The 11285-nt window shown below is 38.1% G+C and overlaps 2 protein-coding genes across 3 annotated transcripts in view; one reads left to right on the top strand and one right to left on the bottom strand.

Annotated features, from left to right (window-relative positions):
- Positions 1-5971, bottom strand: part of LOC104942070 (SRP receptor subunit alpha) — a 10516-nt gene extending 4545 nt beyond the window's left edge. Inside the window, exons 1-6 of the mRNA XM_010767268.1 lie at positions 5887-5971; positions 5633-5770; positions 4759-4842; positions 4460-4623; positions 4149-4309; positions 3905-4055 (exon numbers count right to left, since the gene is read on the bottom strand). Coding sequence (XP_010765570.1) covers positions 3905-4055; positions 4149-4309; positions 4460-4623; positions 4759-4842; positions 5633-5755 — 683 coding nt within the window. The 5' untranslated portion in view covers positions 5756-5770; positions 5887-5971. The remainder of the gene's footprint in view (positions 1-3904; positions 4056-4148; positions 4310-4459; positions 4624-4758; positions 4843-5632; positions 5771-5886) is intronic.
- Positions 5972-5994: 23 nt separating this feature from the next.
- On the top strand, positions 5995-10742 carry tirap (toll-interleukin 1 receptor (TIR) domain containing adaptor protein). 2 transcript variants are annotated; one of them, XM_010767267.1, is made up of 4 exons: positions 5995-6176; positions 8120-8168; positions 8675-9289; positions 9848-10742. In XM_010767267.1, exons 2-4 carry the CDS (start codon positions 8162-8164, stop codon positions 10000-10002), a joined length of 777 nt encoding a protein of 258 aa, XP_010765569.1. In that variant the 5' UTR covers positions 5995-6176; positions 8120-8161; the 3' UTR covers positions 10003-10742. The 2 variants fall into 2 exon arrangements, with proteins under 2 accessions (XP_010765569.1, XP_010765568.1); XM_010767266.1 differs by lacking the exon at positions 5995-6176 and having other exon boundaries at positions 6195-8168.
- The last annotated feature ends 543 nt before the right edge of the window (positions 10743-11285 follow it).

Genomic DNA, 11285 nt, shown 5'->3' with positions numbered 1-11285 from the left:
GGGCGTAACTATTTAATTTACGATTATACTTATAGAGACAGCAGATCTAGTACCTAGGTGGTCCCACTCGGCGACTTTTCACAGGTGTGACCTTGAGGACACTTATTTGGTCTGACGATCGTCAGATAGTCCATAGAAACTATATAAAACCGTATAACAATTTTAAGGTATACAGTCCTTCCTAGGAAAATAAGAGGAACGAATTTATATATATTATATATATATCATACTGTACATTAGTAGTTTATAGAGTGGTACAAATAAATAAATTATTACAACGAAATAAGTGCAACAGACATATACATGTTTGTGGTAGCGATACATCTAGTCCGGACGGTCAGGGCAGCAGATATATATAGAGATGGCTAACAAGTTATATTATATATATATCAGTAGTAGGAGCAGAAAGTTACAATACTACGAAGCCGCACATTATAACTTCACATTATGTGATTATATAAAGTCAAATTAGGTGCACTCAATGTTGTTGTTTTTATAGCGAAACAAAATATCAGTGTAGACTGCCTCGTTTTACGTCGTGCGCCAGAGATGATTGGCTATTAGGATTTGGGTGCCCGTTGTTTGTTATTATACATGTCTACAATTATCGAAATGACAATAATAATCACCATTACTTATAATGGGCGGATATTGTTAGTCGGTAACTCAACAATTTTAGTCTGGCAAGCAAAAAAAAAAAACATGTTTGCAGACTTACTTTGCCGGTGAAGAGTCCACTAGTCGACACAGTAAATGTGTTATTTATACGGTACCATTAAATTATATACGGAAGGTTGTGTGCTAACATTCTGTGTCAAGACATACAGTACTACTCACCACTCTCGACATAGGAATGTTTTAGAGAATGTAAAAACGGGAGTTTTCCACGTGGTCTAACTACGTAAATTGGGAACCTCCAGCCTTCTGGCAAGGGCTGGCAGTTCGGCCAGCACTCAGTCTATACTGGACAAGTTCCGACCACGGCGGTATTTGTGTTGTCCAGGCGCTAAAGACGAGGCTTAAAACTCATCAGGAACTTTGATAAAAAAAAAAAAAGGGAAAAAAACAGAAACAAAGTACGTTTTTCTGGTGGTCATTTGTGCCTCTATGCGGTACTATATTTCAATTATGTGCAAATGTTACCATGACCTAAAAACTACAATAACATAGCCGAAGTATCGTTATAAATTAGAGATTTCAAACATACGAATATAATACAGAGAGAGAGAGAGAGAGAGAGGGATAGATAACCCGATTAAGTGGGTAAATTAAAGTTTGTTTTAAGTATAAACAAGACAGATATGTTTCAGATTTAGCGATGTAGGTTATGCGCATTATGTAAATAATAAAATAAATAAAAAATTATGCATACGAGACATAACAAAAAGTAATAATATACTATAAAGGACAGTGTCTGGGAAACACACAATGATTAAAACCACAATTAACCACCTGATAGCCTGTAAGTTTTACGACAAAGGAAAACAATTCAAGGTAGAAACAGACAAGATATACAACTAAAACTCTGCAGCCAATGATTTAGGCATCTATCTATCATCTGGACTAGATAATAGAACAACGCTATGATGGAATAGATAGACGGTTCTTCTCGCCTACCTAGACAGAGAGACACACCGCCCCCCTTATGCCTAGTGTACACCTTCTCCCCTCCCCATCCCCTGTACGACCTTCAGGGCACTGGGCTTAAGTGGCGGTGGATCCCCTCCTGATGGAGGTGTGCAAGGCTACCGCCGTTAAACAAAGAATTTGTTTCTCAAGCGGGGTTGTCGGTATCGCGGTTGCGTACCCCCCCACTAGCCCGAACATTTACCGATACGGGCAGGATCCTACGACAAGATTAGTTTGGCTTGTTCTACTTTTACGTCTATAGTAAGAGAGGCGCGAGAGCTGAGCGACGCATCTAGAGCTCGACTCGGGCGAGGTAAACCACCGAAACGATGGGGCACGCCACGGACTACTTGTGAGAGGTAACGCGAGCCGCGTTTTCAAACAAATAACAAAACGACAGTCAAAATGAGCGGTGAAGGTAAGGTAAAAGTAGATAACGACAGTGTTACAAAATAGTACTTTAATATAGATATAATAAAATATGATAATGAACGTGCGGAATGGCCCGAAAAGTATGAAATCATAATAGAATCGCTCTAAGTATGTCGTGACAAGTATGACGAGTACGTCCCGACGGACGAATTACATTACATAGTATGATATGGGGGCAAGTGATCCTGCGGGGGGGTTTTCCTTTTCAGCAGGGGCCCACCCCGTGCAGATCACGGACCTGCACAGGTAGGCGTCTGAAATGAAACGCTACATCTGTATACATGCATCACACACGTTTTTTATTTATTCTATTTCTTTGTTAATTCTCCTGGCAGAGTTTAGGCTGCATGATGGAAAAAAACAAAAGCTCATGTGTAGTTGGTTAATTTTTTGAGAAGAATACATGAATTTTGTTCAAACAAATGTGTTTGTCTTTATTGACTATTTAAAAAGAAGAATGTACGAAATGCCTCTTTTATTTACATCAAATAAATAATCTTATGTTTACCTTGAGCAGGCTAGGTAGATTAAACAAAACATAGGTGTGGCTTTAACAGGTACAAATTAAAAGTACACATGATTTTAATATGTGCAACCAATGTACATATATGTTTTCATGTAAATCCAAAATACTTTTTCCAGTGAAGCTTAAATAAAGAAATCATGTTGCTTTAACAGGTAAAAATGAAATACACTGAGCATATTAAAAGCCTAAAATGAACACTAAAAAGTCATGTTGGTTAAACATACGGTAAATGAATATACCTAATATTAAAGGAAATATTAAAATGAACATAAACATTTCATGTTTCTTTGACTTAAAATAGTTGTGTGTCTTTAACATAATGTTTTTAATATGTGTAACCAACAGCCTTTTTTTCAGTGTATGTTGACGTTGACTGCACATAAAAATCATGCCCTCGTGGGGTTTCACTCATGTGATTGGCTGCAAATGAGGGAGACATATAATTGGCTACGGATGTTTTCCTGTTCAAACTAATGCCTTTGTGAAGCGAGCAACATTAGGGGAGTCTCACAAAACCCAAACGAATGCAGAGTTCACAACATGAAAGGGTTAGATACAAATTGCAAACACTTTTAAATACATATGGTTGATTTATATTACATTGATACATATCAATAAATATTTATGTGTGGATCTATAATATTCATGACATTTATTTCTATATGTGGATTATTTTTTAATTTGTATAAAACGATAATTATTTGTGCATTGAAAGATATTTTGTGGATAGAGACATTTAAACAGGGTCTATGCAGGAATCCTGAAGTCAAATGTAAGACCTTTTAAGACCTTTTTTAAGACCCTTTCCATACATTTTAAGACCTCATCGCCACTTGGAGTTTTAACCGGTTACATTGACGACACACTTTACCTCACATTTACTATATACAGTATTGATTGTCCTTCCTCCTTATCTTCCAACCATTTGGACGCAGACTTGCATTTCCCCATGACGATGTTGTTTAACAACCGGCATAAACGGACCTTCGCGCGCTATCAAGCAGTGAGCGTGCGATGTCCTGTTCAGATGACGTCAAATCCAACGGGATGCCATAAATAAACTACACAGAATCACACTACACACCTACGCAATGATTACATTCAGGCAGACTGTAGAATACAACCTCTTTGGACAATTTATATACTTATTGAAAACAAGCTACCAAAAGTAATACCTTGGAAAATGCTGTTTGTTCTACTTTTTAATAGCCTTAATTTTGGCTAAATTGATTTATCAACTTTTAATACTTTTTAAGACCCCGCGGACATCCTGGATACTATATCTTGCTTGATATTTATGAATGTATTTTCTCTTACATGGGTTTCTCAGTAGGTACGGCTGTGCGCTTGCGAAATAACTTCTCCCTGTTCTGCATGATCTCCTCGGAAGTCAAGCCCTGGTCACCGTTTTCAACCGTCTTCTGCCCAGCCTTAGTTGGATCCACTTTGGCAGGCTCAGCTGCAGGAGCTGGTAAAGATTGGTATAACAAAAGAAGTCAGCAGTGAGATTTCATTCATGTACATTTTTGTTCGGACTACAAAGCCTTCTGAAATCACTTACCCTCCTTTTTGGCATTTTTATTCTTCTTGCCACCCTGTTCCTTGACTTTTTCCCCACCTTTGGTCTCGATCATTGACTTCACAGTTTTCTGGGATTTCTCGGACTGAACAAAGGTCCGCATGTTGCCCTGGGTCCGAGCTTTGCTGCTATTCTCCGCATCCCTGTTGTAAACATGTAATGCATATCAGAGTGTACAAGACAAAGCCATGACTGGCTAATGAAGCATCTTCACCACATTTAAATGTACACTTTTGTTTGCCACAGCAGACACACATATATGTAACATAAATTGCAAAAATGTATGTCTTTACCTAAGAAGCATTGAGAAGTCATCTTCAAAATCAAAGTTGTTTTGGATTAGCTTCAGAGGCCCCTTTTGCTCCAGCTCATTCTTATAACGATCCCTAAAATGGAGCTGAACGTCATCTATGAACTTGTCCACATACGTCAGCGTCAGGATCTTTTGAAAACCCACCTGGACAGAGACAAGGGAAAGAGAAGAGTGATCTCACGTATGTAGAACTAAAAACAACATGAAAATATGTTGCAGATTTGAACACCTAAATTGTGTTTTACTGCCATTTATGTAGTGTAGAGGTGAGAGGCTTACCACAAAAATCAACTCAAACTCATTGTCGAGTTTGTATTTCAGATTCAGGGCCTCATGGGTGTATGAATTGTTCCCACTGCGCTCCTGTAACATAACAAACATCGTTGACATGTCAACAGCAGCTACACAAACACACACATCTCGTTTCTACTATAGCTAGCCTGCTGCGTCTCCATAACAACGCTAAATAAGTCTCTCTAGCACTACATGTGCCAACATTCAACTTACGATTCTTTGTTACATGGTGATTATGATATGCACATATGGTGACGGTGACCAGGTGCCAACAAAACACATGTGCACAGAGGTAATTTAGATTTCAATAACATATGTTGCAGATTAGAAATGTATAGTACGGGTCCCTAGCACATAGAATCTGCCGGATGCTAACTTGCCTATGTTGGTCAATAAGCATAAATTGCGTTATTTAGCATTATAGCCTATGTTGACAATAGTTATGAAATGGCTTGGCCGATTTGGACAATTTTGGAGTGTTAATGTTGTTATTTAGGATGCTGGATCCATTTCTGACATTTTCAGGATCGACATTGGCATTTTTACAACAACATTTCCTGGTTCACAGCTGGCAACCAGAGTAAAAACCGAGTTTTATACGGCCGACTATCGTTCCTATCAAATAAGGGACATGGTCTCAATTTGAAGGATGGGGGACAAATGATAAAAATGCAGTTCAGTCCCACACAAAGCAGGACACCTGGGCCCCAACATATGGTATGTAAGCACACAATCAAAGTAGCTAAACGTTTTAGAACACGAACGTTGCGCAATAAGCTAACGTTTGCTAGCATGAGCATTAGCAGTCCAAGCCATAACAGAGAACTGTCGGAGGGTTTTGAGCAGCCTGTTGTCCCACCTGAAGGATTACAGAGCGGATCAGAGCGTTGACAGGCCCGGTGAAGGATTCGGTGACCCCGGCTCCCTGAAAACACCACAACACTATCCCCCCTTTGCTGAAGATGGTGAAGAAATCTAGCATCTTGCCACCTTGTGTCTGGATCAAAGAAACGTATACGGACAAAAAGGGTTAAACAGAAAATCAGCGATAAATGAGCTGTTAAATGAGTCTTTACAGGGCCGGTGTTTAATTGTCAAACAATTACTTCTTACCAGATATCAGTATGATAGATAATAAATCCCCCACGAGTAAAATCCACCACCAGAGCGAAACTGTTTTAGACACGTCAGATGCAGCACTAGGAAGTGACGCGCACTTCCGGTGACGTTTCCCCATCGAAGAACACGCATGCGCAGTTTTTTTGCGAATCGTTAGGCGAGGAGGGAGGTTAAACTTTTCCCTCTCATAAAGAAAATCAAAACAGTGCACTAAGAACATTTAAAAAGAAACACTTTTAATTAATCGTTTTCCTTTAAATGCACATTTGATTACTTATATTTAGGTAAGTATTGCTATTTGCTGCTACTTTCTACTATTCCGTAGCATGTTGTTGTTGTTGTTGTTGTTATAGCTGAATACAATTGTTTCCCTCTCTTTAAAAAAAATCAAGATTGGGTCACACAGGGCTAAATAGCACATTATTCATAATGAAAAAACAGACATCAGGATAATGTGAATATTGTGGCAATGACGAAACAGTTGACCACATGTTGTTGTTGTTGCTATGTCCAAGATACCAAGACCGTTTATCACTAAAGAAAGCAAAGCACTGAACAAAAAACATACAGAATTAAATATAATAGAGATTTTGCAAAGGAGTTCAGGGGATGTAACATGCAGGGGCCAGGCAGTGTTAAGGTTTTTAAAAAGAACAGGAATTATATTAAGGATTTAGGATTATACCGGTTATACCGTGCTGATCCACACTCCATTCCAAAAGGTGGCGGTAAATGCAACTTAAAGCTGTTTTTAAACAACAGAAGAAGGAGTAAAACAAACTCAAACCAGTGCACTAAGTTAACTAACAACAAAAAAACATTTAATGTATCATTTGACTTTAAATACACATTCCCTACAGTATTGCTATTTGCTGCTACTTTCTCCTATATTTCAGATGGAAATGTTGTTTATTTTTGCCCTAATTTATCTAGCTGATCAAGATTTATTGAAAATACAAAAGATATGATCAGATGTGTACATTAAACTAAACCACAGTAATCCATGCAAAGTAGGCCTAGATTAATGAAATTAGTTTTCATAGGCTAAACTATAGGCTACACATTACAGTGTACAAACAGCGTCCATTTTTTTCTGCATTGAGTAGCCTATTTTGATTTCAAAATCACACTTTTTGAATTATATCACTTCCCTTTATTCAACAACCAACATTTCAAGGCACGACTCCTACTTTGTAGGTAATACTCTAACAGTATACATTGATACTGTCACTAAAAACAGGAATACATTCCCCAGTTTTTTCTTGTCTCTGGGAACAGGGACATTTATTTTGTCTTCTCTTTTACTTTCAAGTTGAAATGCCACTGCGGTTAACCAGTTCCTTACACATGGCAGGTTAGAGGACATTAGCCTTTTAACTGAAAGTGAGAAGTGGTTGCTGATGGTGTGCCAGGGGGTACTATTGCAAAGTGTGTTTTTTGTAAATCTAATATTATGCCAGCTTGCTTCATACTTCCTTAATTTGACTGCATGACATAATTGCTTTGCTTGTATCTAATTTTACACAAAAAAATGTAACCGCAGCAAATGTTCAACTGTGTGCATGGTGATTGTTTGGTAAATGTCAAATGTTCTTGTACTTACACATCTTTTTTTTAATCTTTTTCTACAAAACAGAAAGTATTAGGTCAAGATTATAAAATACATAAAATATGTAAATGTAAATAAAACCACAGACACACACTAGACACACACACCCAAACACATACAATGTGGGAGGAAAAGGGATTTGACATTAGCTTCCGTCATTTTAAGTTGTGGATTACAGCGGTTGATGCTGTCTTTCCTCTTAATTCGTGTTAATAGTAATAGAATAATAGTATATTAACATTCACATCACAAATGAGTGTTAATCTAGTTAAGGAAATGTTCTTTTTCTAGAAAATCTGCTATATTGAATTGCTTGCTTTGAAAGAGTTAACTACGTGCTTAATGGAGCATACGTTTAGCACACTTTGCATTTGCAATTTGAGTGAACCTGCTGAGGGTTTTCTTTCAGCAGTAACCAACTTCCTCTTTTCTTTTGGTGATGTCGGTGACACTCAACGGCCGTTTTTCTCTCTCTTTGTTACTTTCTGTTGCTGTGATTTGATCATTTCACATTGTTGGTACAGTTATTAGCTTGTTTACCATCTCTGAGTAACGCGTAGATGGGTCAGTGGAAATCTTTTTAAGTAATGACATCTTTAAACTATTTTTTACTGCAAGGATTCTGTGGAGGTACTGAGCATACAGGATGTAGTTAACAACATGCATGGTAAGTTAAGTCATTTATTTCTCATGCAAACGTTATCTTTATCAGTGTAAATACTGTTAAATCTGTAACTTTCTTATGGGTCATTCCAGGATTGGAGGACAATTTAGACATCTTATTTAACAACATTGCTTTGAACATTACAGGAGACACATCTCCACAAAATAATAGAAAAATAAGTAAATAAAAAGCCTATTTTAAATGTTATTTATTTATATATCCAAATGCCATTTTAGGGGGTGCTTGGGAGCTATTAGATATTTTAAATAATATTTTGAAACCACCTATTTTACAACTTTATTTACATTAGGTCTAAGGACAAATATATATTTAACACAACAAGTGCATGTTTTAGCATTTTGGGCATGGATTTGAAATGTCATAGGTGGGAAAGAAAATGTCCTAAATGATCACATAACTTTTAATTGTAATTGTTATCAAGCTTTATGGTTTTTAAGTGGACTAGGAAGAACTCATAGAAATCAACATATTTGTATTTCTCGTTTAAGGATGGATGCGGAAAATCTTTAAATCAAGAGTAACTTCATCAGCACAACATGAACAAGAGGCACATGTGCCAAAAAAGTCAGTGTGTTCTGTCAGCCGTGAATCCCCTTCATCTATATCCCCATGCTGTTCTCTGTCATCATCATCATCACTGGGGACAGCCCCTTCAAAACCTCAGCTCCCACATTCTGCTCCGAGTTCACGACGATGGAGTCGAAAGTATGACGTGTTGGTGTGCAACAGCTCTTTGCAAAGTGACGTTGAGGAGGCTTTCCGCCTGGTCTCTTTCCTGGAGGCTTCTCCCCGCAGTCTAAGGTGCTTTCTTATGCAGAGAGACGCCTGTCCAGGAGGTGCAATTGCCACAGAGTTTTGCCAGGCGGTGCAGAACAGCCACTTAAGGGCTCTTCTTATCACTCCAGACTTCTTGCAGGATGGATGGTGCAAATATATCATGCATCAGGCTCTAGCTGAGGGGCCTATGTCTAATCGGATCATCCCCCTGCTTCAGAACCTGTCCCGCTCTCAGTGTCCTCCGGAAGTGAGGTTCTACTACCAAATTGACCTGAGCAGTAACCCTGAACGAGGTTATACCGTCGTCAACAAGACTGTGCTCAATTGTAAGTAATGTACAACACAACCAACAACTTATCATTGGGCCAGTAACACAAGGATACATTGAGCCTGGTCTTTGGCCAAAGTTTAACCTCATATCTGTTGAATGTTATTTTCAACCAACTGTTTCCTCTTGTGAAATATGTGGTTCTTGAAAACTCCCCCAGCTATTTATTTCATATATGTGGGACGTCAAGTCAGAATCAGAAAGCCTTTATTCGTCCCAAAGCGGGGAAGTTTACGTGGTCACATCATCAATATACAGATAAAAGGCCAAAGGAAAAAGAGTACCGGTACTTACCAATAAAATAAAAAAGATAGGCACATGTTATAAGAAAAAAACAAACAGAGTAAAGTAACATCCTTTTAAAAGCAAGTTAAAATATAAAAGTATTGAAAAGGTAATGGAAGCAGATTATACAAATACATACAAAAATAAAGCCTACATTTCACATAAGTATTGAAAATTAGATGTGGTACTGCATAACCGTTTTTATGTTTACAAAAGTGTTCAGAAGTACAGAAGTCCTCCTTAATAATCTCATCCTTTTTGTTTTATACAGACCTGGAAAACCTGGATAAAAATCAGAAGACACTGGATTACAGCATGGACAGCTCTAGCAATGGTGCAATAAGCAGCCCCAAAGAAAGAGAAGCTGATACTCAAGTATACGATCCTGCTGGGATGCCAACTGAGAGTGATATAGAAGAAAGATGATTGCTAAAAAGACGATTTATTAAGTTATAAATAATGGTCACCTAACTAAGATACATTGCTCTCAAAGGAGAACACTACTGTCAACCTCAGTGACCCTAAGAGCACATCATTTTGGGACTCATTCTTTTGCTCGTATTTTGTGTGATGCGGATTTGTATCCAATGAACAGGAAACTGTCGGTTCCAAGCAGCACTGGGGCCTATTTCCTGTTTCAGATCTAGAGAACTTCTCCCTGGCTTAAAATCTGTGCAATAAATGTGGTTGATGAGACACATACCGTGGGCATTTGAGTTCACAGTCTCAGCTTGTTACACATAATCAAATTTGGTTACAGCCCATACAACGAAATAGGGCACTAAAGCACCATAAATGCACGAGATGTTCCTTTTAACAGAGACAAATATGACAGACTAAAGTTACAGTGTTCAAAAAGATTGTACATATAGTGGCTACCACTAGATGGTGTATTTTCCTTCTTCCACCCAACCGAGAGTGCAAGTCAGGGTATGCCAGTCATGAAGGTGTGATCTTTCTGATATACATTTCAAGCCTTTTCTTTAATCCACAATGAGAAATATTATGTTGCATGTGTTTGGTTGTAAGAGTGAGAGGGAAAGAACCAGCCACAACAACATGCCTGTGGCTTGACCTTTTCATTGAACTGGGACTTTTCGAAATACCAGAGGAAGTGTCACGCCTTTTAAGAAAAGAATAAACCTCATTGTCTATGAACACAGTAAGAGTTCACATCATGTATGGCTCTGGTGTGCTGGTGTTAATATTCTAAGTAGTGGTATTTCTGACTGTGCTCATCTAGTTAAAACAAAGTCTGAATATGTCGAAGAGTTGGACGGAAAACACTTTAATTTCTTCATCCAAAACCAAAACTCTTGGTGATTGAATGTCCTTGGCAGCACCTGCCCTTTCAATCACAAATCAAGCATATTGGCACGGCTTCATTTCAGGTGGTTGGCATTTGAACCACTTGATGTAGAATATCAGGTATTCAGTGCGTCTACTTGAGCTTTTTGATCCTTGATCTTTTCTTTTTTGACTCTCTCACACACACACACACACACACACGCTCACACACAAAAAACATTTGGGTTGACACTATTAGGCACATATCAAACCCTACAGAGAGAAAAGGAAATAGTGTTAGGACAGAAGCCTTGCGGATAAAAAGAAAATAGCTAGGAAGAATAATACAAAACCTAAAGGGACACAATAACATATTGTTGAGGCCCAAATGCAGGATTCTGAAAAGATGAAAGTATGCATGG

This window comes from Notothenia coriiceps, unplaced genomic scaffold, assembly GCF_000735185.1.
Source record: "Notothenia coriiceps isolate Sejong01 unplaced genomic scaffold, NC01 NC01_scaffold00004105, whole genome shotgun sequence".
Lineage (NCBI taxonomy): Eukaryota > Metazoa > Chordata > Actinopteri > Perciformes > Nototheniidae > Notothenia > Notothenia coriiceps.
This window is presented reverse-complemented; position numbering and strand designations above follow the sequence as displayed.